Raw genomic sequence first — 27203 nt, 5'->3', positions numbered from 1 at the left:
ACATTACAGTGAACTTGCTTCGTTTTTAAACATTGAAGCTTCTCAGGCTCATTTAATGTAGCTTTTTTTCGCTAACCATTCCTAAAGTACGAAAGAAGACGAGTGCAAGGCAGAACTACAACGAGGCAAAGAGAAGGAACGGCCAGGAGAGGTCACTGTTGGCAAGACGCCTAGAGTCAAAGCCGTTTTATTTTAATAGTTTTTTAGCTCTTCGTCAATACTATGACATAATTTCCCGAACGCAACAGAAAACAAAGCGAGCACAGCAGCGGTAACGATACAAATGAAGGAATGTGACAAAATCGGTTGCTCAGTGTCTGTAAACTGGGATCTCTAGGGTAAAATGGACCAATTTGAAATATTGTCTGGGGGCTTAATCCACCATGAAACTGCTATTGGAGCATATAGACATTTTGTTCTATCAAACACAACATTTCTTTTGACAAAAAATACTGCAGTTTATTGAAAAAATGGGTGCAAGAGCAGAAACTGCTTTTTCAGCCTTGTGTCTGTTTCCCCCCATATATTGGATAGTTGTGAAAAAGAACATCAGCTGAAAGATCATTTCATTCTTGATGTCATTTCATATCAGTATGTAATCATTATGTATTTATGTGTGTTTGCGCTTATGCATTTCTAAAATATTCTTCCGAGAAAATCTTTTATCGCACAGTGTGCAGGGAAAAGGCTTCTCTTCAGCGTGTGTGCTTGCGTGCTTGATTAAGCTTCCCTTCTCGATGAATCTTTTACCACAATGTGTGCAGGCAAAAGGCTTCTCTCCAGTGTGTGTTCTTGTGTGAATGTCTAAATTTGCCTTCGTGAAGTATTTTTTATCACAAAATGTGCAGGCATAAGGCTTCCCTTCAGTGTGTCTGCTTGTGTGTTTGTTTAAACCTCCCTTCTCAGTGAATCTTTTACCGCAAAGTGTGCAGGCAAAAGGCTTCTCTCCAGTGTGTATGCGTGTGTGTTTGTTTAAATTTGTCTTAAAGGCGAATCTTTTACCACAAGATGTGCAGGCAAAAGGCTTTTCTCCTGTGTGTGTACGTTGATGTCTATTCAAACAAGAATTCCGATAAAATATTTTATTACAAAGGGAGCAGGCAAAAGGCTTTTCCCCAGTGTGTTTACGCTTATGTGTTTCTAAATCAGTCTTCCGATAAAATTTTTTATCGCAAAATGTGCAGGCGAAAGGAGTCTCTCCAGTGTGTCTCATTGTGTGTGTGTTTAAACCTTTCTTATTGACGAATCTTTTACCACAAAGTGTGCAGGTGAAAGGTTTCCGAACTGCGCATTCCTTTGTGTCTTTTTTCAATGATGACGTGTTTAGAGATTTTGAAGCATTTTGGTCAAAGTCATTATCCTCCTCATCAGTGTTAAAGTCAGAAGAATGTGAAGTTATGTCGTCACTGTCCGAAAACGGGGCTATGAGGCCGTCCGGTTGCGATCGTCCCTCTCCTTTTGTTGTTACGTGTTGATATGGGCTGTCGCTCGAATAGTTCGCTGCTCCGCATTCTTCGTTTGGCCCTTCGTCTTCTTCTCTCTTCACACTGACACCCATTGGAACGGGGATTTCAACTTCCTGGTCTTCTTCTTTCACGTCGGGGGTCTGCGGCTCTGCTTCCTGTTTGATATACGGCATCTCGGACTCTTCCTGTTTAACGTGGAGGGGATCCTGCTTCTCATGGTGAAGATCTTCTACAGTGACGTCTGCGGGACACTGGGTGGAGAAAAAAATAAAAGTCACGTGATTTGTTGATGTCGGCGATATGGAGAAAAATACAGGTAGTCCCCGGGACTGCCCGACTTATGTTATTTCGACTTTACAACATTTAAAAAAAAATAAAAAATATTATAATGTTGACTTTTATTTTTGTGATGCATGTTTTTACTTTGGCGTAGGAAGCGTAGTGCAGGTAGTGCTTCCGCACACGAGACTCGCGAGAGAGCGCATTTACAGAGAGGAACATAGGCCTGTTGCTATAACAAATTTTAGAAGGCGATATACCACAGTAATAGGGTGGTAGGTGGGTCCCACACTTTTTCTATATGGCGTGGCTCCCGGGGTGTGGACTCCCCTCTGCCTCGGCTGCCGGCCGCGGGAGTGGGTTGGGGGGTCGGGTCCCCGATCTTGCATCGCCCCATGGCAGTCCCTGGGCGTTCTCCTGCCTCCGCCTTCCCCTCTCTTCTCTGGCTGGGCGTCCGCCCTGCGCTCCGTCGCGGGTCGCTGGCTGGGCGCCGGTGTATCAGCGGGGTGTCGCCTGCACCGGCGGGGGACCCTGCCTTGCCTGGGGCTTGGTGGGCCGCTGGGGGTCCCGTGGCGTGCCGTGCCGGTTGGGGGGCTGTGGCTGTGGCTCGTGGCCCGGGTGGGCGGGCGGGGGTGGGTGTAGGCGTGGGGTTGGTGATGCGTCCCCTCCTGCCATCCCTGAAGGCCGGTTGATGGGCGCGCGGGTGGCCCGGGGGACCACCCTGGGTCCCGGGGGGGGGGGGGGGGACGGTGGCTCCTTTGCTGGGCGGTTGGAGGAGGGATGGGCTGCGCATGGCCCCCCCACCCCCCCGCCCGCCCTCCCTCCCTCCCTCCCCGGGCTGGCTGGGTGTGGGCCGTGGCCCTGGGTTGGTGCCCGCGCGGTCTCTCCGCCCGTCTGCGTGGCCGTCGCGCGCCCGGTGGGGCTTGCATGCTGCTGGATGTGGTAGGGCATGCTCGGGTTGGGGGTTCCGGTGCCGGGATTGGCGATACGGCGGCGTAGGGTTGGTCGCCAACGGGCTTTCACTCATAAGAGATTCACACGATTACTGGGTTCTAGATCACAGAACTGATTTGTGTACACTCTACCCCTTTCAATCACTTAGCTTATAGTCTTATAGACACCCCCACCCCCATTCTCCTCTTTCACTGGCCAATAGGCCCCCACATGGTGTAAACCGGAAATACATCTCGCTGACAATAGCACCAGCATATTAGTAACTAGTTTAGATGTTCAATGTATTTCTTGTTGTTGTTTGTGTATGCTTTTCTTTTCTTTCTTCTCTTGTATTTCTTTTCTTTTGTCCCCCCATAATCCCTTCCTGTTCGCTGCTTTGTCATAATAAAAAGGTATTTTGAATGATCACAATGGGAGTATGTCAGACTCTCAATGTGAAACATTAAAACTGTTCAGAATCCGGGCACTTAGACTTCCATTCTCTGTGTCAAACAGCTGAACAGGACAGGTTTAAAAAAAAAAAAAAAAAAAAAAAAGAAAAGAAGGCGATATACCGCAATTTCCCGAATATAACGCGCACTTTTTTCCCCAAAATCAACTTGTAAAATCATGGTGCGCATTATAAACGGTTACATGGATTGAGACAGAAATATATATATATATATATATATATATATATATATATATATATATATATATATATATATATATATATACAGTGCCTTGCAAAAGTATTTGGCCCCCTTGAATCTTGCAACCTTTCGCCACATTTCAGGCTTCAAACATAAAGATATGAAATTTAATTTTTTTGTCAAGAATCAACAACAAGTGGGACACAGTCGTGAAGTGGAACAACATTTATTGAATAATTTAAACTTTTTTAACAAATAAAAAACTGAAAAGTGGGGCGTGCAATATTATTCGGCCCCTTTACTTTCAGTGCAGCAAACTCACTCCAGAAGTTCAGTGAGGATCTCTGAATGATCCAATGTTGTCCTAAATGACCGATGATGATAAATAGAATCCACCTGTGTGTAATCAAGTCTCCGTATAAATGCACCTGCTCTGTGATAGTCTCAGGGTTCTGTTTAAAGTGCAGAGAGCATTATGAAAACCAAGGAACACACCAGGCAGGTCCGAGATACTGTTGTGGAGAAGTTTAAAGCCGGATTTGGATACAAAAAGATTTCCCAAGCTTTAAACATCTCAAGGATCACTGTGCAAGCCATCATATTGAAATGGAAGGAGCATCAGACCACTGCAAATCTACCAAGACCCGGCCGTCCTTCCAAACTTTCTTCTCAAACAAGGAGAAAACTGATCAGAGATGCAGCCAAGAGGCCCATGATCACTCTGGATGAACTGCAGAGATCTACAGCTGAGGTGGGAGAGTCTGTCCATAGGACAACAATCAGTCGTACACTGCACAAATCTGGCCTTTATGGAAGAGTGGCAAGAAGAAAGCTATTTCTCAAAGATATCCATAAAAAGTCTCGTTTAAAGTTTGCCACAAGCCACCTGGGAGACACACCAAACATGTGGAAGAAGGTGCTCTGGTCATATGAAACCAAAATTGAACTTTTTGGCTACAATGCAAAACGATATGTTTGGCGTAAAAGCAACACAGCTCATCACCCTGAACACACCATCCCCACTGTCAAACATGGTGGTGGCAGCATCATGGTTTGGGCCTGCTTTTCTTCAGCAGGGACAGGGAAGATGGTTGAAATTGACGGGAAGATGGATGCAGCCAAATACAGGAACATTCTGGAAGAAAACCTGTTGGTATCTGCATAAGACCTGAGACTGGGACGGAGATTTATCTTCCAACAGGACAATGATCCAAAACATAAAGCCAAATCTACAATGGAATGGTTAAAAAATAAACGTATCCAGGTGTTAGAATGGCCAAGTCAAAGTCCAGACCTGAATCCAATCAAGAATCTGTGGAAAGAGCTGAAGACTGCTGTTCACAAACACTCTCCATCCAACCTCACTGAGCTCGAGCTGTTTTGGAAGGAAGAATGGGCAAGAATGTCAGTCTCTCGATGTGCAAAACTGATACAAACATACCCCAAGCGACTTGCAGCTGTAATTGGAGCAAAAGGTGGCGCTACAAAGTATTAACGCAAGGGGGCCGAATAATATTGCACGCCCCACTTTTCTGTTTTTTATTTGTTAAAAAAGTTTAAATTATCCAATAAATGTTGTTCCACTTCACGTTTGTGTCCCACTTGTTGTTGATTCTTGACAAAAAAATTAAAATTTTATATCTTTATGTTTGAAGCCTGAAATGTGGCGAAATGTTGCAAGGTTCAAGGGGACCGAATACTTTTGCAAGGCACTGTATATAAACCGATTTTTTTTTTTATTGACACGGCCACGTTGTGTTGAAGAAACGTATGCGGCGACCCGTTGCCGACCATTACGGTACGTGACGTCACCATTTTGTTTCGGTAATACTTCACTCTAATCGGCCGAATGATTTCGTCTGTGTTAAATTCTGCTTTTTTCACTCTTCATAAAGCACACAATTTAGTTTCTTGAATTCATTTGAATCGACGTTTATTGCAGCTCTGCAACACGGACCATAACAAACGTAAGCACACACACTTCCTGTGTCCGTCAACTATATCGGTCCCTCAGGAAACTCAAACCCAAATAACAATAGTTCCTATTGTTACTGTCGTGTTGACAGCGATGAGCTCTAACGGATTTCCAACTTACGTTCTCACTTTCATTTTAACGTATCAATCCATGGAAGAAACATTTATTCATCAAGATGAAACAAGCAAGTTTTACAGCAGCCTTTAAAAGAAAAGTCACATCTGTTTTGTTTTCTCCTAGATTCTGGTAAGTTGGAAAAGTTGTCAAATCATATTATTACCGTAAATATTGTCAGTTTATGGTAATGTTTTGAACTACCAATGTGCTATGCTTGTGCTGTGTTTCACCAAACAGTAAAATGACATTTGTGTATCTGTACACGAGCTGTTTTCTTGTATTCTTCAATTTATTGGTGCTAAAATTAGGGTTCTCGTTATAAACGGGTACAATAATTTCCCCTAGATTTTACAAGTAAATTTGGGGTGCACATTATACACGGGTGCCCCTTATATTCGGGAAATTACGGTATTGTCTCATAAATTATTGCCGATATGAGATATAATTGTCAGTCCTTTTATTTTTAACCATTTCAACTATCAATGTAGTGACATTAGGAGTGGGAACCTCTTGGTACCTCACGATACGATACGCGATGCAAAGGTCACGATAATGATCTGACAATATGGTGATCCAACGATTATCGATACATTGGTCAGTAAATCATTCAATGATATGCTACAAACAACTTTTAACTCATTTGCTCCCAAAAATGTATAAATACGTTCTATTTTTAATTGTTTCAGTGTCCCAAAGATGTATTTTAGGGCTGCAGCCATCGAATATTTTAGTAGTCGATTAATCGATGGACTAGTTAAATCAAATAATCGACTAATCGGATAAGGAACATTAAAAATTAGAATACCTTAGCTGAGCCTCAAACGGTATAATTCTTTTTTTTTAAATGAGGATCTGTGTACAACAAAAGAACAATTGGCTAACTTGCATAGAAAAAGTCTTAGCTTAAATGCAATAAAATGCTAGTTTTTTGGGTTTTTTTTTTTTTACAATGCACTTAACACATGGTTCAGACACATATTCCCACAAAAAAATCGCTAAATATACCATAAACTAAATTATGAATGCATTAAAAAACATTAGCTAAAACAAAAACTTAGCTTACGTTGGTCTTAACAGGGAGCAGTTGGATTCAGCCATGTGAAAAGAGGCAGACCAAAGGGCAGTGTATCCACCCTAATCAATAAAACTAAATGCAAACACTTTCAAAATAAACCATTACAACGCCACTATAATTAAACGAATACTTGAACCAACAAAATTTAATTTGAATATTTTTTTCCTAATCGAATACTCGAGTTAATCGATTAATCGTTGCAGCACTAATGTATTTATACGTCTTTTACGTTTTTTTTTCCAAAAGAGACATCTCTGGGTTCTGATTCAATTTAGCTCCAAAGCACAAAGCTGAAAATCCATTTTAAAGCAATAAAATTGGCCACTGGAGGGCAGTAGCGCATTTGGTAAGACACACAACCCGATTCAACGGCAACGAATGGCCAAGCCGCACGGCCGGGGCGCCGGCCCAAGACGACTGAATGGATGGATGCCAGACGGCGGACGACCGAGCAGAACAACCGGTAGGACGCCCGGAATGCCAGGCGCTGAACGACCGAGCAGAATGACCAGGACCACTAGTGTAGCGGACGATGCCATTGAGTCAGTGCTGCTAGCGAGCAGAGCCCACAGAGACTAAAAAATATTAATCTTTATGAGACAGGCGGCGATGAGGGAAAAGTTTAACCGGCTGTCGCGGCCACAAGAGCGTTATCTTTCAGTTAGTTATGTGTAAATAACTTGTTACTTTGCTATCAAAAGCTCTATTTGTCTTGTTGTTTTATGTTATTTTGTAAAAGGAAAACATTCAGATGTTTGGGATAACTAAAGCAAAAAATAGCTGTGTTAAAGTCAAAGTTATGTTTAAAATGTATGCTTTCACAGAAAGCTCTATTTCTCCGTTTTTTCATCAGAAATTGGCAAATTGCTCAAACTAAGCTATTTTCTAATGCTGATTTCTACAGAAAAGAAAAAAGATATGAACTAACTTTTTTTTCTGCTGAAAGAAGAGAGTCTAATCATTCATTTGGTGGGTTCCATGTTTATGTAGCAATAGAATAGAATTTTCTGTGGGCCTTGCAAAATCAGTCAAAATCCAGTAAAACGGCCGGGAGCGAAGGGCCTTGCTCCAGTGAAAATGGCTGGGAGTGAATGAGTTAAACAGAAAAACAAGCTTCTGCTGTGAATTGGAATGAGTTTATCACTTGTAGACGCCCAATCCATTTGAATTGGATTCAAACCGATTGAACGTCTATGGCCGTCAGTGCCAGGCAATGAGGAAATTTTGGGCCATTTAAGGTCATTTACCTGCTGATTTTCAGTTACTTCCTGTTGATTTTGGGGTATTTCATGGGTCACTTCCTGTTTATTTTGAGTTACAGAACAGGAAATGACCTGGGAATCACCCAAATGAATAGGCAGTGACTCAAACTTGACAGGAAAGGACCTTTAAATGAACAGCAAGTGAACTGTAAATGCCCTGAAAATCGGACAAAATGACCGTGAATGCTCTGGTTTCGAATGAACGAACGTTTCTAGTCTAAATGGATTGGGTGGCGAGCACCGTCAATGCAGCCTTAGAGTTAACTGAGACACTATTATGGTGGAAGATTTTGGTAGCAATTTGTTGGTTCCTTTTTAATTTCTTAGACATTGACACCTTTTTTAAAATGATATCTCGATTCTTGGCAGGAGCATATCGATAACCTTTGGGGATACAAACTATCAAGATATATCACCATTTCGATATTCTTTCACGCCCCTTCAATACATCCTCGTAAATCATCCTTTCAAATGCAATAAAACTTAAAATAATACATATTTAAAAAAACACCCAATGCATGAGTCATCTTAAATCTAGTTAAGTGCAGAATATGTAATAGGTGAGAAACCCAATGTCATTTTTGTTGTCTGCCAATTAGAGCCCATTAAAAGTGTTAATTTGATCCAAAATGACTGTCATCTTGTCCTGCAAAGTGCGCATGTTAATGAATTTGAAGCTAAATTATTATCATTAGTTACATTGTATTATCATTGCCAATCAGATTTTTCATACTGGGTGTCATTTTAAATCTATTCATTGTGGAGAATCTGAAGTATGTGAGATTGCCTCCAGATATCTGAACATGACATGGTTTTAGTTTGAAATGTTCACCGGAAGTACGTTAGCTACGTCACTAACCGGATGCTTTACACTCAGTAAAAAAACAAAACAAAACAAAAAAAGTGCACTTCGCTTTTCGTCATGCATGTGGTGTCAGTAATAGATTTTGTTTTCTTTTGTCCGCATCGTTTGCAAATGGTGAAATCCAGCGAGTTTTCTTTTTTAAAGTTTCACTTGTTAATCGCAATTTTGCGTTGTGGAGAAGACTGCCAATGTTTTATAACAGGCTAAAGTGGTCATTACATTGTCTTATTTCCATTAGCCTTAATGTAGCAATGCTAACGTTTTACAATGTTTACTACAGATGTGTTTCCTTATTTTGTATGTCCAAACTTTAATTGTACGGCATGTTGATGGCCAATAAACATCTGTGAAAGCTACTGGAGTCTAAAATGGAATCAACACGCACGTGCGTCGAGTATAGGCAGCACTCTAGTAATGGGATAAAGAGTTCACTTGAGGAAACAAATCCATTCTGGTTTGTTTAGTAAAAAGTCTTGTTCAAACAAACGATTCAATGAATCGTTCGCCCCCCCTCCATCCACCTCAATTGAAGTGGGAGTGGAGTGGAATTCAAGAATGAAAGAGTTCATCCATTACCAGCCCTTCAGTACAAACGCATTGGACGGCTTCTAGTGATGAACTCATTTAAATTCACAGCAGAAGGATGAAAATAGCTTGTTTTCCTGTTCATTACTTGTTTTGTAGAATGATTTCCTGACCGATATTTGTTGTATCGCCATATCGTGAGATCATCGTTGTCGTGAGCCTCGTATCGCAAGTCAGCTATGGGATTTTTTGCCTTACAGTCGCAATCACTGATAACAGTCAGATCAAAACAAGTATGATATTGCACAAAAAGCATCATTATATCATAATCTTACCCTCATTTTCTTTCGTTTTGCAGTTGCTCGTCGTAGCCTGGATTTCCTCTCCTCATCATCCACGTCCCAATTCTTTGGGCTTCAGTCAGTTGTATTTTGTCACATCTTTAAGACAAGTTGAGAAGCATCAATAATCACTCTCATGTTAGCCGATCGACTATTCCTTAAATCAAACCTAACAAATCGTAGGTAGGATTAAGTAGGGCGACCAAACGTCCTCTTTTGCCTGGACAATCCTCGTTTTAGATCCTATTTTTACTGTCAGGCCGGGTTTAAAAAATTCATAAAACTGTCCGGTTTTAATGATTTCTCATGGGACCAATTTGAAGAGAAGTCCCTCCAGCCGTTGGGGGGCAGCGCCAGTCTGCGTTTGACATGGCTCCTACAGGAGAAGGAGTAGTTCGTCTTCTTGTTTTTTGTTGGCAGTTTACCCCTTGTATGATGGGGTATTACCGCCATCTTCTGGGTTGACGGTTTGGCAAGAGATTAGGCAGTTACAGACTACAATAAGGAGTAGTTCTAAGAGACGTGGCTCCATACACCTTTCTGTAAGTTTCTCTCCTGTTAATGTCGATCATGTGTCTTCTAGTGTATAGTGGGTTATATGTGTACTAGAGATGCAGTACATTGTATTAGTTTGTGTATCTGGTTAAATGTTAGTATTATTTTCTATGTAGTGGTGTTTCTTATGCCTCATGGTTCTGTCATCTATGTTAATAAAAGACAATTCCAAATTGACACAGAGGACTATTTACACAATACAATTAGCGTGTGCTGAAATAGAAACTTTGTTGCCTACTACGGTACGTGTTCCGATGAGCGCCTGCCGCCTGCACAGTTGTTAAGTTTTTTTTTAAACGATAAATACTTATGGCAGAAAACAGACAAGGCTGAAAAAGCAGTTTCTGCGCTTGCATCCCTCTTTAAAATAAACTGCTGTATTTTAAGCCTATTTTAAGTCTATATGCTGCCATAGCAGATTAACCGCTTTTGTTTCAACCTAGCCACAAAAAGGTAAGTAATCGTATTTATTATACGAAATGTCTGTCATTTTAAGCTTAGAATCATTAATTGATGTATAATATTTAGTTAAAAAAAAAAAAAAACTTTTAAAAAATTACTCGCATATTTTAAACAAATTATGTCACAATGAAAAATTTGCGTCTGTAAAAAGTCACGGATATCTACTTCATAATTATCGCTTAATTGTATTTTTTTTTTTTTTTATGTTAATGTTGTATTTTCCCTAATACTTTAGATGATAATTGATCCAAACAGAGAAAAATTGGGGGGGGGGGGGGGGGGGTTGGGGGGGGCATTTAAAAGGGCAAATAGACCTATATGGAAAAAAAATTTCGACCACTCCTTGATGTCTGCAATTTCTGCATCGCAACCCTTGTTATATTACCATGTTTCACCCATAAAATCCCAAATAAATCCAGCTGTGGCCATTCACAGCTGTTTTGACACTCAGTGATACATGCTACGTGGAGTTTTTGGATCGAAAAAAGGTTATTACAGGATAATATCTCGTTAAAGTCATAGCGTCTTTAATTCTGCTCTCGCGTGCTCTCACCTCCAGTTTGGGTTTTGCTGTTTAATTTTTGTTTTTGTAAATGCCCTCCTGTTCAAAAATTTTCTTCCCCCAGAAAATTGAGATTTTAAGCTTTCCAATGACGCATTACACATGCATATTGGACAATTTTGACAGTTGGCCAAAATTTCAAGTCACCTAAGTGTTTCCAGCCATATATTTTTTATAAAACTGAATTTTTCTATCCAGGCGGAGGAGGCAAACTTTAAATATATTAAAGTGATACAAGCATCTTTGAACGAACTTCAAGTAAATTTCAAGTATCTTGCGGCCTGGCCGAGTGTCCTCTTTTTGGGGAATCAAAATATGGTCACCCTTGGATTAAGCCAGTGCTTCTCAATTATTTTCTGTTACGCCCCCCCCGAAGGAAGACGAAAATGTTTCGCGCCCCCCCAAACTCTGCCGCCACTGTAAATAGTATCATTTGTCTATAATATTACTATTATAAGTATGCCTCTGCCTCACATTGTATCATTTTTTTATATTAGAGAAAATAACAGAGATCAAGTTATAAAGTATAACTTTATTAACATTGTTTCGTTTGTAACAGAAAAGACTTAACGCGCATCAACTTGCCTGAATTAAAAAAAAAAAAAAAGTCACATCCAAACTGTAAAAATACACTCAAGGTACATTTTTGACCACTTGAGACTGAAAAATAAAATCAGTAAATAATAACAAATTCAAATTGATTAGAAACATTAACTCATGAGGACAATATGCCAAAAAAAATTGACCGAAAAAAAAAAAAAAAACTGAATCGAAGAAAGAAAAAAAAAGACTGTCTTTGGACAAAAGGACAGTTTTTATTTTCGCTGCTCCCAGTATCACCTCCAGTTTGCAATGATGTCAGGTGAGCATGCTAACAGTGCTCACTGGTTTACTGATATAACACAGACAAAGCGGGACGATTGTTGGCAATATTCGGCACGTTTTTGCTGAAAAACAACCAAGCGGCTTATCAAGGAGATTGGGGTCTAATGTCTTTAAGTGGCGTCTTAATTGATTTGGCTTCCGGCTGTCCGCTATAATCTTTTTTAGAGACAGTAAACAGTGGTCTTTCCTCGTCTACCACTGTATTAAATGTCAAAGCCAAAAGGCAAACGGCCCGAAAAACGCGCATTCTCGGAGGCCGAGGGAGAACCGTAGGTGAGGGCGGTCCTCGTGACGATCCCAAGCCGAAAATGGCACTTCTCGGGCGGACACGTGAGAACCGGAGAAGACAGAGGGTCGCTGCGTGAGTCCGGCCGGAAAACGGCTTTCGAAAACGGCGCACAGCTCTCCATCTCTTCATGAGTCTTTTCCGTGTGGTCTTGCTTACTTCAAAAATACTGCGCGCACTTTGAAAATGAGAGCGCCACTGCCACCCACTGAGGGGATGTGCAAGTACACTTTATTCTAGTACGGCAAAAAAAAAAAAAAAAGCATGTTCCCCGAGGTCACACGCGCCCCCCTGGGGGGGGGGGGGGCACTATTTGAGAAGTACTGGATTAAGCCAAAGCAATCGGAATGCGTTAACGTGTTTTAGCTAGCGAGCTAAGCTAAACTAAACTAAGCATGCCTGCAAAGCTACAACATAAAGCCAAACGACTTTCACTAAACTTTAAAATGGGATTTTTTAGTCCATTAGATTCTTACTTGGGTACTTACCCGATGAGAATGCTTGTAAGGAGTTTGTTTGGTTAGAAGGGAACACGATAGAACAGCAAGACCCAGAGAGCACACCGAGGTTGCGTCAAGTGAACCGGAAGTAGAAAGGTTGAGCAATTGAAACTTCAGTGTAATATGTTGAAGCGTTTGGAGGTTCCATCACAATTTCACATCACTGGAGTAAAAAAACATCCGAATTCTAGTCATCACTATCAATACCTCACTTTGAAGGCTTGGAATTTAAATATTTCTTCCATCAAGGAACATTACAATGAATTCGCTTCATTTTTAAATATTGAAGCTTCTCAGGCTCATTTAATTTAGCTTTTATTTCTACACTAACCATTCCAAAGGACGGAAGAAGAAGAAGAGTGCAAGGAAGAACAATATCGAGGCGAAGAGATGGAACACCTAAGAGAGGTCGCTTTTGGCAGATGCCTAGACTCAAAGCAGATTGTTTCACATGACTTTGACAAATAAAATACATATTAAAATTGCTTATATTTTTGAAAAATCATTGTTTATTTTTTAAATTCTATGCTATAATTAAATTGATAATATAAACAAATTAAGAATTAATACCAACAAAAATACACTTTGGCTATGTGCCTAAGTGGCATTCTAGTCTAAAGTAGGCATGTGCCGGTTACTGGGTTCAAGGTTTACCGTGGTATGAAAACGTCATGGTTTCAAAACCGCTAAAATTTTCAGTCATATGGTATGGTATTCGCTATTTTAATGTCCCAAAAATCAGAGGCGTAGCAAGGGTCCCCGGGGGCCCTTCTGAGTCACGTGACACACATACATACTCGCGCAGTATAAAGAACACAAAGGTGGGGGGGTGCGAGTGCATGCTGTGTGCACGTGCAGTTGTCTTGGCCATAAAAGTGGCGACAACTAAGCGCTTTACACTGACTTGTATGGATGTACTTACAATCATTCATGGACGCACATATTTTATCATGTGGCCGTCCTCTGCTCGAAATGCGCACCTTACGCCTATTCTCGCTCCCAAAATACGCAGCGCTTGTGACGTAGGACAATAAAAGGACTGGTTGCTATGGGAACATACGCATACCCAAGGAACCTTGCTAAAAGGAGTCTTAAAATGGCTAGTAAAATCGTTTAGGATTATATTCGATGCATATATGTAACTTATATTTTTCTTATGGAGTATTCGACGAGGAATACGATAGACCCATTAATAGACTTTTTTTTGTTGTTGAAAAATCCCAATTTCTTTAAGTAGTCACATGAATAATGAGGTGGCCTATGAAAATCAACGTATAACAACTCGGCAAAGACTTTCCAGAGAGTACTTGGTGAGTCACTCTTTAAACAATCATGTGGTATTAATAGCTGATTGGACTTTCTTAAACTTGTATAATGAATGTGACATGGTTAGTGCTGATTGGGATTGATAACAGAATCATTAGATAATCTGCCAAATAATTACATAGTATTGAAAAACTCCCTACACTTGCTGCTGCGACAGTACAGTAAAGCTGCGTGTGCTAATTCTGTTGGCCTTCTGGGGGCCCCTGCTGGTTGGGGGCCCTAGGCAATTACCTGGTTTGCCTAATGGGACGCGACGCCACTGCCAAAAATGCAGCAAGAAGTGGCTTGGAGCGGCAGCGCTCACCTCTCTCCTTCCGGTTGTTGTTGCTGTGTCTGTCAGTGACGCTATTCTGTTTGCTGTAGACTAGAGTCGACACAGTGGCTGAAAAGGGCAAAACTTTACTCGAGGTTTTTCCTCCCTCAAAAAAAGTCGTAATTCGACTAATGAAAACGAACAGACTTAGAGGACGACAGCAAGTGTGCAAGATGTGCTTGCGGAGGGTGGTTGCAATGAGGGGTGCCACCCCTCAAACATGATTTCACATTTACGTGACCATCATCCGTCACTTTACACAAGATTTAAGTAAACACTTTCATGAACGTTTTCCACCAGCTACGAGAATTCAGCGTGTTTAGTGTGACAAGCGAAGGTGAAACAAATAACAAGGAAGATAATGTCTAAATGCCTATTCTAAAGTTGATTTATACATAAAACAGAGAAGCGATTAAAAAATTGTTGAAAGGAAGTTTAAAGTCAGCTAGTAATGAACAAAAATATTTTAGTTGGAATAAAAAGGTCAAGTAATTCTATAAATGTTTGCGAACCTGCTAAACATTGCATCTTAGCACAATGTCACTTACAGCCACAAATCATCTCAAATAACCTCATGCCTATTTTATACTTATTTATATTTTATACTTTATTCTTATAAGCCACTTTCGAGATTTTTACTGGTCCTGCACTTAAAGGGGAGATGCGCCACAATTTCATTGTACAACCGTATAATAACAATAAAGGGCTATACTATTCTATTCTAAATCAAGTCAGAAATCTCGGCGTAACTATTTACTCAGACCTAAAATTTGATAGCCATCTAAAGTCCGTCACTAAATCTGTTTCCTATAGAAGGTCCGGATAAGAGGGCGTGCAGCGCAGTTTTGGATATATTGTTGTTTATTGAGGAGTTTGGTGGGAGAACCAAAAAGAATTCTGTTACAGTAGTCAACATAAGCGGAGTTTAGGGGGGGGGGGCCCTGGTGGCCGAAAAGTATAATCGCATGTAATTGTCTTTCTTATATATAACTTTAAAATTAAGAATTTTCCGGTAAAATATTGTCTATAGAAGTTGTAAAGCATTAAAACAACAAAAATGAATGAAATGAAAAAAAATAAAAATAATTTTCGCACAGATCATGCAACTAGCACCTTAAACGGTTATTTGCTTTGCTTAGCCAAAACCACCCGCTTTCAAAAGCGACAGCAACTACTGAGCAAGAACCAAGGATTAAAAATGTGGCCTATGAAACACTATAGACCACCGTCAAAATGGTGAACGGAGTTTCAATTTGCCCCACTAAAGACGCTAATTGCACAACAGAGCCACCACCGGTCTTGTCAATGTAGTTACCCCCGTCAAAAATTGTGTCCCCTGGCCGCGATACACACACACAAGAAATAAGTTACGAGTTATGTCTACTTGAACAAATAATTCAAGCCAGAAAAAAGAACCACAGTTATACATTTTGGACATCGACTGGAGAAACTCTTTACAGGACTCTAATTACAGTAATAGCGGTTATAGGTCATCCTACGATTAAAACAGTGAAACATTGCCTTTTCTTACATTCCATACTTATGTTCCGACAGAGAAAAAAAAACGTTTTTTTTTTTGATGGATGGGCCATGCTTTAAAATGTAGATGACACAGATCGTAGATGACTACATCACCAAAACACGGAAATCAAGCAAATCAGTGCAGTGCAGTGGCTCCGCCCAGGGGATACAATTTTTGACGGGGTAACTACATTGGCACAAGACAGGCGGGCGTACCATATTCAATGGATGACAATCTTGGTGAAAAGTATAGCTGTCCTAAGCACTCTGATTGTGAATGATGGGAAACAAAAAAACGCTCATTTTCAACTTATTATAAATATTTTTGTACCGTATTTTTCAGACTAAGTCGCACCCGAGTATAAATCGCACCAGCCCAAAAATGCGCAATCAAGAGGGTAAAAAAACATAAATCACACTGGAGTATAAGTCGCATTTTTGGGGGAAATGTACTTGATAAAAATCCAACACATGGAACAGATATGTCACCTTGAAACCTTTTTTGCTCCCGATCGTTTTAGTTTGAGTATCTGCCGATCCCGATATTTCCCGATCCGAGTGCTTTTTTTGCTCCCGATTCAATTCCAATCATTCCCGATAATTTTCCCGATCATATACCTTTTGGCAATGCATTAATAAAAAAATGAATAAAACTCGCACGAATATATACATTCAACATACAGTACATAAGTACTGTATTTGTTTATTATGACAATAAATCCTCAAGATGGCATTTACATTATTAACATTCTTTCAGTGAGAGGGATCCACGGATAGAAAGACTTGTAATTCTTAAAAGGATTAACGTGACTTTGTATATTGTGACTAAATATTGCCATCTAGTGTATTTGTTGAGCTTCCAGTCAATGATACTGTAGCCATTTAACTGATCTGCCCAAATGCATGATGGGAAGTGCAACCATGACTGTGCGTAGTGGCACCAATTGATATATATTCTCTGCGTTGGGAAAGAACATAGGGTGTTAAGAAAAAGATCAACTACAACCTTTCTTCCCCACATTGCTTCCCACGATATTTCTAAATGTTGAGAGAGAGACTTTAAGGCTTTAGCCAACTAAAAAAATGGCTCCAAAGACTGCCTAAATTCACTCTACTTATTTTACGCTGCCTTTTAGCTCTATATATAGGTAAAACGGCGACATTATAGATTGAACGCGACAATGCGTGAGTGGGTCGCGCAGCGCATGCGTTAATTGCGTTAAATATTTTAGCGTGATTAATTAAAAAAAAATAATTACTGCCATTAACGCGATAAATTTGATAGCCCTACTTTAAGCCAAAACCAAAGACTCTGGATAAGTGTAAGACATTTTGTCTGTTATGTTAAATACACTTAGAAAACGATTTAATTCAAAAAAATATATATTGAAAAGGCATGTCCGATATTTTTTTGCCGATTCCGATACTTTGAAAATGACGTGATCGGACCCGATCGATCGGCATCTTTACTTTTAAGAGTTATTCAGAACCAAACCATCAGTGTCACTCCAAAACACCAAAATAACATGTGAAATTATATGACAATGTGTTAATAATCTCACACATAAATTGCTCCAGAGTATACAGTAAGTCGCAGCCCCAGCCAAACTATGGTAAAAAAAACTGACTTATCGTCCAAAAAATACGTTAAGTGAATTTTATTGTTGACACTGCGTTTCGGGGTCATCTACATGTTGTGTGCCCCCTGCCCCAAAAGTCAAACTCCGCCTATGTACGTCTGGAGGTGATGAAGGCATGGATGAGTGTTTCTTCAGCAGAGAAAGTGAGGGAGGGGTGAAGACAGTCTATGTTCTTGAGCTGGAAGAAGGCAGTTCTGGTGATGTGGTTGATGTGCTGGTTTATTCTTAGTTTATTGTGTAACATAATTTCCCGAGCACAACAGCGGCAACGAAACAAATACAGGGATGAAACAAAATCTGTTACTCAGTGTCTGTTAACGCGGGTCTCCAAGGTAAAACGGACCGATTAAAAATAGTCCGGGGACATATTGTTCTATCAAACAGAACAGTTCTTTTGGCTTAAAATACAGCATTTTATTGAAAAGAGGGGTGCAAGAGTAGAAACTTTTTTTTCTAGCCTTGTGTGTTTTTCGCCACATATATTGGATAGTTGTGAAAAAGAACAGCACCTGAAAAATAATTTCGTTCTTTTTGTCATTTCATATCATTACGTAATCATTATGTATTTCAGTGTGTGTGCGCTTATGTATTTCTAAATTAGTCTTCCGAGAAAATCTTTTATCGCACAGTGTGCAGGCAAAAGGCTTCTCTCCAGTGTGGTTCCTCATGTGCGATGCTAAATTTCCCTTCCGACTGAAACTTTTACCACAAACTGTGCATGCAAAAGGCCTCTCTCCAGTGTGGTTTCTTGTGTGCGATACTAAATGTCCCTTCTGACTGAATCGTTTACCACAAAACGTGCACACAAAAGGCTTCTCTCCAGTGTGTGTGCCTGTGTGTTTGCTTAAATCTCCCTTCCTGATGAATCTTTTACCACAAAGTGTGCAGGCAAAAGGCTTCTCTCCACTGTGTGTTCTCATGTGACCGTTTAAATTTGCCTTGGTGAAGTATTTTTTATCACAAAGTGTGCAGGCATAAGGCTTCTCTTCAGTATGTGTTCTTGCGTGTTTCTTTAAACCTCCATTCTCGATGAATCTTTTACCACAAAGTGTGCAGGCAAAAGGCTTCTCTCCGGTGTGTGTTCTTGTGTGAATGTTTAAATTTGCTTTCGTGAAGAATTTTTTATCACAATGTGAGCAGCCATAAGGCTTTTCTTCAGTGTGTGTGCTTGTGTGTTTCTTTAAAACTCCCTTCTCGGTGAATCTTTTACCGCAAAGTGTGCAGGCAAAAGGCTTCTCTCCAGTGTGGTTTCTTGTGTGCAATACTAATTGTCCCTTCTGAGTGAATCGTTTACCACAACACGTGCAGACAAAAGGCTTCTCCCCGGTGTGTGTACGCATGTGTCTTTTTAAATGATGTTTCGAAGAAAAAGTTTTATCACAAATTGAGCAGGGAAAAGGCTTCTCTCCAGTGTGGTTTCTTGTGTGCAATACTAAATGTTCCTTCTGAGTGAATCGTTTACCACAAAACGTGCAGACGAAAGGCTTCTCTCCAGTGTGTGTTCGCATGTGTGCCTTAAAATTGGATTTCCAAGGAAATATTTTATCACAAAGTGAGCAGGGAAAAGGTTTCCCATCCGCACATTCTTTTGCATCTCTTTTCAATGATGACTTGTGTAAGGATTTTGAAGCATTTGGGTCAAAGTCTTCATCCTCCTCATCAGTATCAAAGTCAGAAGAATGTGACATTATGTCTTCGCTGTCTGAAAGCGGAGCTAAATAGCCTTCCGGTTGGGATGGTCCCTCTCCTTTTGTTGTTGGGTGCTGAAATGAGCTGTCGCTCGAAGGTTTCTCTGCTCCGCTGTCATCGCTTGGACCTTCGGCTTCTTCGCTCTTTACACTGACACCAATTGGAAACTTGATGATTTCAACTTCCTGTTTTTCTTCTTTAATGTCAGGGGTCTCTGACTCTACCTCCTTTTTGATCCACGGCATGTCTGACTCCTCCTCCTGTTTAACGTGGAGGGGATCGTGCTTCTCAGGGTGAAGATCTTCTACAGTGACATCTGTGGGAACCTGGGGTAAGAAAGAAAAAAAAAATCACGTTTTGCTGACGTTGGATATACAGTATATAGAGAAAAACACGCAGTCCCCGGGTTACGACGTACCAGGCTTATGTGATTTCAACTTTACGACGCTGGTGTTTCCAGCAGAATTAAAACACAGTCAGCACGGTCTTCGGGACGCAATGAGGAACAGACCGAGAGTAAATATCATGTTCAACTCTTGCCGCTAGATAAAAAAACAACAATAATACCTGACTGCTAAATAAATGGCATAGTGATGACAAATAGCAGTTTTGTGCTCAATGGACCATGAAATAATAAAAATGCATTTATTCAGGACGACATTTCAAAATTACTCCATAATGGTCAAAACTGTCGACTTCACCTTTACTGTCGCACCTCCTGTACGATATTTTATGCCACCGTAGTTAGTCGGGCTTTTGTCATTTCCCTGCCGGCTTCGGAGAATGTAAACAAACCAAGAGGCGTGACAGTTAGCTGACATGCAGCCCCGGTGTGGGAATATTTTGATTTTAAAACAAATGAAAATGGCGAGGCAACCAAAAAGGATGAACCAGTCTGCAAAATGTGTTTGGAGGTTTTTTTCAACAAAGAGGGCCAACACAACAAATCTACATGCTCATTTGAAACATTATCACCCTCTTTAGTTTTCACTGTTTGGTAAGAAAACTGCATTGCAACAAGCAAAGCCTACTTCGTCACGCCAATCAACAATTACAGAGGAAGTTGCTTGATTTGAGAAATACAAACGAGAGTCCGCAAAATGGCGTTCCCTCACGGAAAGTGTAGTCCGCTACATTGCTGAAGAAATAAGACTGTTTTACCTCTGTTTAATGTTATTTGACACTTTCTAGGTTCATACTGCAGTTCTTAATGCACAAATCCGATTTTTTTGTGTTTTTCTGACTCAAGTGAAACATTAAAGGGTATGTAGCGGCAAAGGGGGTGTGAGACATCAATATAACCGTTATGTGCCAAGATAACAAATATTGATAAAGTTAACGAAAAAATCACATTAATGAGCAATTATCGAAAATAAATCGAAAATGACGAACATTTCCGAAAGTGTTGCGGAAACAGCCGAATGGGGCGGGGACGTCACGACAAGTGATTGACAGTCGAGGCGGAGCCAGGTGCCATTGTTTTTTTATCGACGAGAGAGTAGCGTTGTAGCGCACTAGAATGGTTCAAAACTGCTGTGCTATGTGGTGTACAAATAGCTATTTATCGGAATATAGTATCCATGAGTTCCTGAACGCGAAAAAAAAAAGCTGGGCTACGCAGACAATGGGTAAAGTTCGTCCGTGCAAAGAGGGCTAATTTTCTAGACACAGCCTCCGGCACGCTTTTCTGTTATTTTCCACCTGAAAGCTTCTCGAACTATGGTCAAGTGAAATCGGGTTTTGCTAAAAGATTGCTGCTCAAAGGAGATGCGGTGCCGACCATACACGCGCAGCCACCTAAATGTCCCGAGATATCAAGAAAGAGGACGATGACTGGCAAAGGAGGCTAAGGCTAAGCAAAGGAGGGGAGCAGCCAAGCTCGAAATGGCCAGAGTGAGTACTCTTTTATAATAAAAAAATGTCACGCATTGGATACAGGACTGGACACATGTATAAATTATCGTTCGTAAAATATATAGAACAAATCCTCTGATCCCATTCATATTTGTGTCTGTTGGCAGAGCGAAAAGCTATGATAGCGCAATAAATGATAATTATTCTATGCATTCCTTTATTTTGCAGTCACGGTGTATCAGCTTCACAAAAAGAAATGCAAAACAAATCATTGGTGTTTCCCACACGATCTGCTGCCAATGTTTCATCAGTGTCATTGCTCCCCTCAATGACCGTTTCATTACGCTGCATTGGCGTTCGTTTGGGCTCAAATTGGTAACCTAAAACACCGATTAAAGCTTCGTAGCTCTCCTCATCACGATTAGATGAACATTCGTTACGTCCTTCTACGTCGGATTCGTCGCTGAAACTAGAAATGAAATTGTCTGCCATCATCGCCACCATTCAGTATTAAAGCCTTTTTTTTGGTTGAAGAAACAACCCTCACTGTCAATTCTGAATTCTCTTTTATTGACAACGAGGGGTGTTTCTTCATGAGGGACCCTGGAATATGTGCAGGACAAACACAATGCATCAGCATAAACAGCTCAAAACACCCCTAATTCTCCCCTCACTAGAAGGAATTATATTGATGCAGACAGGCGCTGCCCCCCTAGTGGCCGGTGGCACTCTCTTCACTTGTCGTGACGTCACGCACACAATCTGCCAGATCTCGGGCGCTGGTCGTTTTCGCTTGACAATCGAGCCAAATTTCTCTCATTTTCTTGTGAGTAATTACACGAAGTGGCATGATATGAATACAAAAGGCATGCGTTTATGGATAAATGATGGAATATTAACATTTTCCCAGGGCATGACACTCAGTGATACATGCTACATGGAGTTTTTGGATCGAAACAAGGCAAGTACGCGATAATATCCCGTTAAAATCGTGGCGTCTTTAAATCTGCTCTCGCCTCCAGTTAGGGTTTTGCTGTTTAATTTTTTTTCCTTTCTTTTAAATACCCCCCTGTTTAAAATCCCCCCCCCCCCCCCCCCCCAGAAAATTGAGATTTTAAGCTTTCCAATGATGTATCATACTTTCATATTGGACAATTTTGAAATTTGGCAAAATTGGGGGCCCCAGAGCGGAACTTCAAGTCACCTGAGTGTTTTTTCTGCCATATACATTCTTTGTTTGCATTTATTGGTTTATAACCTACTTGGTGCTTACTACTCGCAACTCCGAAAAATCAACAATATAAAACCAACAATAAACTGTAAGCACAAGCGGAGTTATCCAGGGTGTTCTCTTTCGGATCACGTTCGGTGCGGAAAACGTCATAAAAGCGTAAACGGCCAAACAAACGGTTACAGACGTAAGACAAACAGAGGTTAGGTAAGACTATATAAGAAAGACAGGGCATATGGTGGTTAAGGATAGCTTGTTGGAACAGGAGAATGTCATTGAAAAAGGTGTCGATAAAAAAGTGACCTCTGGATCAAGTCGGCTCTATTTCACGTCTTTTTAAGCCCTTGACACTCAAGCCATTGCTTTAACTAGCATGAAGGACAAACGCAAGCTTGACCCCCCCCAGCAACAGTTGCTAACGTCAAAAATATTAATGAGCAAAAGTGACGTGTTTCGTGCAGTACACTATTCCGTTTGAAGTGTGAGTGGAATGAACGACTTTCCATCCCCTACCACCTCTTCCAGTGTAAATGGATTATACGGCTACTAGTGATAAACTCATTTGAATTCACAGCAGAAGGATAGCTTGTTTTCCTATTCATTACTTGTTTTGTAGAATATCCTAGAATGATTTCTTGACCGATATTTGTAGTATCGCCATAACGTAAGATCATCGTTATCGTGAGCCTTGTATCGCAAGTCAGCTATGGGATTTTTTGCCTTACAGTCGCAAGCACTGATAACAGTCAGATCAAAACAAGCATGATATTGCAAAAAAAGCATCATTATGTCATAATCTTACCCTCATTTTCTTTTGTTTTTCAGTTGCTCGTCGTTGCCTGGATTTCCTCTCCTCAACATCCACGTCTCGATTCTTTGGGCTTCAGTCAGTTGTATTTTGTCACATCTTTAAGACAAGTCGAGAAGTGCCTTATCAATGTTTCCCACCTGCCACAGTCTCGTTTGCCCCCCCCCCCCCCCCCCGCCGGGAAAAAAAAAGAAAAAAAAGGAGATTAATAATCAGATGCGTCAGTCAGCCGATTACACAGCTGTAGCCAACTCCACTCTACTACCCGCGCGAGCGAGAGCCCGCGCGTGCGTGCGTGCACACACACAGACACACGCGCCAACAGGTCGCGCTCATAGACGGGACTACTAGCCTGGTACACCAGACTCATAGCTGTCTGGCCACCATTCGGGCGGAGCCAGCCACAGCAAATAGACAGCGGAGCGGACCAATCAGCGACGGGCTGACGCGACGTCCGTAAAGCTACAAGAAATTAGCGAGAGACATTTCAACATATTCAACATGGCAAGCGCGAGACAGACTGTTGGTTTTGGCGACTCGATGTTTTTTGGTCATGTAAAACTGAATTTACCGCGGATTGGAACATATTGCCGGCTCTCCCGTTGAGCCACTTGGCAGGAGTTGCTCTGGTCATTCCAGTCTCCAGCGTCAACTGCGAGAGGGACTTCTCCACAATGAACAGGGTAAGGGCATGACTAGAGGTGCTGACAGGTGTGCCAAATATGCATAATATTTGGTGTGAATGTAAGGTGCATAATTGTCAAGTAAAGGAGAGTACAATACCCCTTTCCCACTGACCAAAAAACCCGTGTCAACCCGCCAACAATCGGCTTTTGGAGGCAGTGGGAAAGGTGCAGCGACCCGTGTCAATCAACCCGCCAAGCGACCCGCGTTAAAATCACCTCGGCTCTGATCGCCATGTGCCCCTTTCCCACTGAAACTAGTGGGTCAACGCGCATTTTTCCAAGCCGATGCAACCCACTAGCAATTGGCATTTGGCACCTTTCCCATTGACAAAAAAAAGCCGTGTCTTTTTTTTTTCCCCCACCCGTCTAACCCCCAACCCCTCCTCATCCGTGCGTAAAGTTCGTGACGTCACCACGCTAAGATGCGCTTCGACAAGTGCGACCGAATTCATTCAGTGGCCATTCACAGTAGTGACGGGATCTCTCGTTCACTTGAGTAAACGAATCCATTCCGGTTCGTTCAGTAAAAAGATTCGTTCAAACTTATCGTTCAACGAATCGTTCGCCCCCCCTCATCTCCCTCCCCGCCCAAATGAATCGTTCGGTTAGTGAACGGGAAGTGACGTTGCCGAACGAATCACCAAAGACCGCTTCGCAGTATAACTGAACGGGAAGTGACATTGCTTGGTCCCTCCCTCTCTTGCACATTGACCACTCGTCGTAGTTTCAGAAATGAGTGACAGGTGATATCATTCTGCTTTCACAGACAGCCTCGTCTCCCTCCCGTTGCTCCAAAAGCGAGGGAGAACTTCCGCGTCGTCTGTCCTAGTTCTATGGGCTCAAAGTCATGGCTCGTGCTTGCATTTCGATTTAGGACACGGTTAAACATTTTCCTTTTGAGGGGGAAGTGGGGGTTTGGGGTCGGGGGCGCACGGACTTTCTTTAGCATGATCTTGCTCACATATACAATGCTGCTGCTTCTACCAGCCAACGCGGCATGCTTGCTGTCACGAAAATAAAAATAAATCGAAAGTTTAATTCCTAAATATGGAACGACCAACACATCATATTTACCTCTCGCTCTGTTGTATTTTTGTTTTTTATTATTAAGACGATCGTATTGAATTTTTGCACTGGTATTAATAAATAAAATAATCCGGTCAGCTCCCCTGTCGTCCCCGCATCTCAGATCGTCAAATGCTGACGAGAAATAATTGTTTGCTCTTTATGATGTCGCCTTTCTACTCTCATTAGTCTGTTAAGAAAAATGTAGACATATTGCGACATCTCCCGTGTCCGCGCGCTTTGTTTTTGGGCGCTTGAGTAGCACATGATGGACGGATTGACATAATTTGTCAAACCAACCGACACCCTCTGACACGAAAAAAAAAAAAAAAAAACACTCGGAAAAAATTGACATGTACCTGTATATACTGTTTCACTGCAAATCAATATTATGGTGATCATACTAAATATTCTTTTTTTTCTGTGCACATATGAGGTAAATATCGCTGCCATGAAGCCTCCATATAGTGACAGTTCTCTGCCCGCTTCACTGCCGTCACGCGACCGCAGCTCAGCTTTTGCTTGCCTCGTAGCTACGCGTGTTTTAAATTACTGTAAATTTGATAGTATATCGTCATAGGTACAGTCCCGAGTCTGTTGAGAAAAGTAGAATACTAAACCATGCTCACTAGATTTGTGCAGTGTTTTTGTCTGTTTGAGCAGCATTTGATAGGCTCCACGTTAACAAATATGTGACAAAGTCATTTCCTCTCATTTTATGACTCGTTCACCGCATAGTCATTACTGGAAAGTCAAGTTAGCAGCAAGCTAGGTCAGGAACCGGAGGACCGAATCACTGAACGGGAAGTGACAAAACTCAGTCTTTCCTCCCTGCCTGCACGCTTGCTGCTTATTGGCCACACGTGGAAATGAGTGACAGACGCCTTTATTCTGTTTCCGCTCCCTCCCCTGCCCGCGATGAGGCTGGCGTCTGATTGGTCGTGTGCGATGTCAGAAGACGCTGCCGCTTGCTCAACGCCCTCCCACGCAGCGAACAAGCGCCACCAACTTCATAGAACGAATCAGTGCAGATGGTGATTAGTTCGGTCTCGTTCACCCAAACAATTCGTTCAAAAAGAACGAATCGTTCGCGACCGATACAACACTAATTCACAGCTGTGTCTTGACACTCGGTGATACATGCTACGTGGAGTTTTTGGATCGAAACAAGGTAAGTACACGGTAATAACTCGTTCAAGTCAAGGCATCTTTAATTCTGCTCTCGCGTGCTCACCTCTAGTTAGGGTTTTGCTGTTTGATTTTTTTTTTAATGCTTTCCTGTTCAAAATTTTTCTTGCCCCAGAAAATTTAGATTTTAAGCTTTCCAATGATCATGATGTATCACACATGCATATGAGACACTTTTGATTCACTTCAAACTTGGTTTCTCAGGGCAAAACTTCAAGTCACCTCAGTGTTTTCCGCCATATATTTTTTTATAAAACTGAATTTTTCTATCCAGACAGAGGAGGCACACTTTAACTATATTAAAGTGATACAAGCATTTTTGAAGGAACTTCAAGTAAATTTCAAGTATCTTGCGGCCGGGCCGAGTGTCCTCTTTTTGGGGAATCAAAATATGGTCACCCTAGAATTAAGCCAAAGCAATCGGAATGCGTTAATGTGCCTTAGCTAGCGAGCTAAGCTAAACTAAACTAAGCAAGCCTGCGAAGCTTCAACATAAAGCCAAACGACTTTCACTAAACTTTAAAATGGGACTTTTTAGTCCACTAGATTCTTACTTGGTACTTACCCGATGAGAATGCTTTAAAGGAGTTCGTTTGGTTAGATGGGAACACGAAAGAACAGCAAGACCGGAGAGCACACAGAGGTTACGTCAAGTGAACCGGAAGTAGAAACGTTTAAGTGCTGAAACTTCAGCGTAATATGTTGAAGTGTATGGAAGTTCCATCACGACGTCACATCACTGGAGTCAGAAAATATTCAATAAATATGATCTACATATCCGAATTCTAGTCATCACTGTTAATAACTCAATTTGAAGGCTCAGAATCTAAATAATTTGTAAATGTATACATCGACATTATCCAATTACTCTACTCCTTCCGCTGCACTTCTTCATCAAAGACCATTACAATGAACTCGCTTCATTTTTAAGCACTGAAGCTTATCAGGCCCATTTAATTTAGCTTTTATTTCTACACCAACCACAAAGGACGGATGAAGAAGAGTGCAAGGGAGAACAATATCGAGGCGAAGAGAAGGAACGGCCAGGAGAGGTCGCTGTTGGCAGATGCCTTGACCCAAAGCAGATTGTTTCACATGACTTTGAATATGAAAATTGCTTATATACTGTATATTTTTATAT

The 27203-nt window shown here is 41.2% G+C and overlaps 2 protein-coding genes across 3 annotated transcripts; both read right to left on the bottom strand.

Annotated features, from left to right (window-relative positions):
- Positions 1-156: 156 nt before the first annotated feature.
- Positions 157-12858, bottom strand: LOC130918949 (gastrula zinc finger protein XlCGF52.1-like). Of its 2 annotated transcripts, none has more exons than XM_057841250.1 (3): positions 12730-12858; positions 9486-9590; positions 157-1717 (listed from the first exon to the last, which is right to left on the bottom strand). In XM_057841250.1, the coding sequence occupies exons 2-3, from the start codon at positions 9489-9491 to the stop codon at positions 611-613; spliced, it is 1113 nt and encodes a 370-aa protein (XP_057697233.1). In that variant the 5' UTR covers positions 9492-9590; positions 12730-12858; the 3' UTR covers positions 157-610. The 2 variants fall into 2 exon arrangements, with proteins under 2 accessions (XP_057697233.1, XP_057697243.1); XM_057841260.1 differs by having other exon boundaries at positions 12718-12816.
- A 3775-nt stretch (positions 12859-16633) lies between these two features.
- On the bottom strand, positions 16634-26727 carry LOC130918823 (gastrula zinc finger protein XlCGF57.1-like). Its single transcript, XM_057840922.1, has 3 exons — positions 26628-26727; positions 23118-23222; positions 16634-19556 (listed from the first exon to the last, which is right to left on the bottom strand). Exons 2-3 carry the CDS (start codon positions 23121-23123, stop codon positions 18081-18083), a joined length of 1482 nt encoding a protein of 493 aa, XP_057696905.1. The 5' UTR covers positions 23124-23222; positions 26628-26727; the 3' UTR covers positions 16634-18080.
- Between the last annotated feature and the right edge of the window lie 476 nt (positions 26728-27203).

The sequence above is a fragment of the Corythoichthys intestinalis genome, chromosome 1 (genome assembly GCF_030265065.1).
Source record: "Corythoichthys intestinalis isolate RoL2023-P3 chromosome 1, ASM3026506v1, whole genome shotgun sequence".
In the NCBI taxonomy this organism is placed as follows: Eukaryota; Metazoa; Chordata; class Actinopteri; order Syngnathiformes; family Syngnathidae; genus Corythoichthys; species Corythoichthys intestinalis.
Note: the sequence above shows the minus strand (reverse complement) of the source record. Positions and strands in the feature narration are given on the sequence as shown.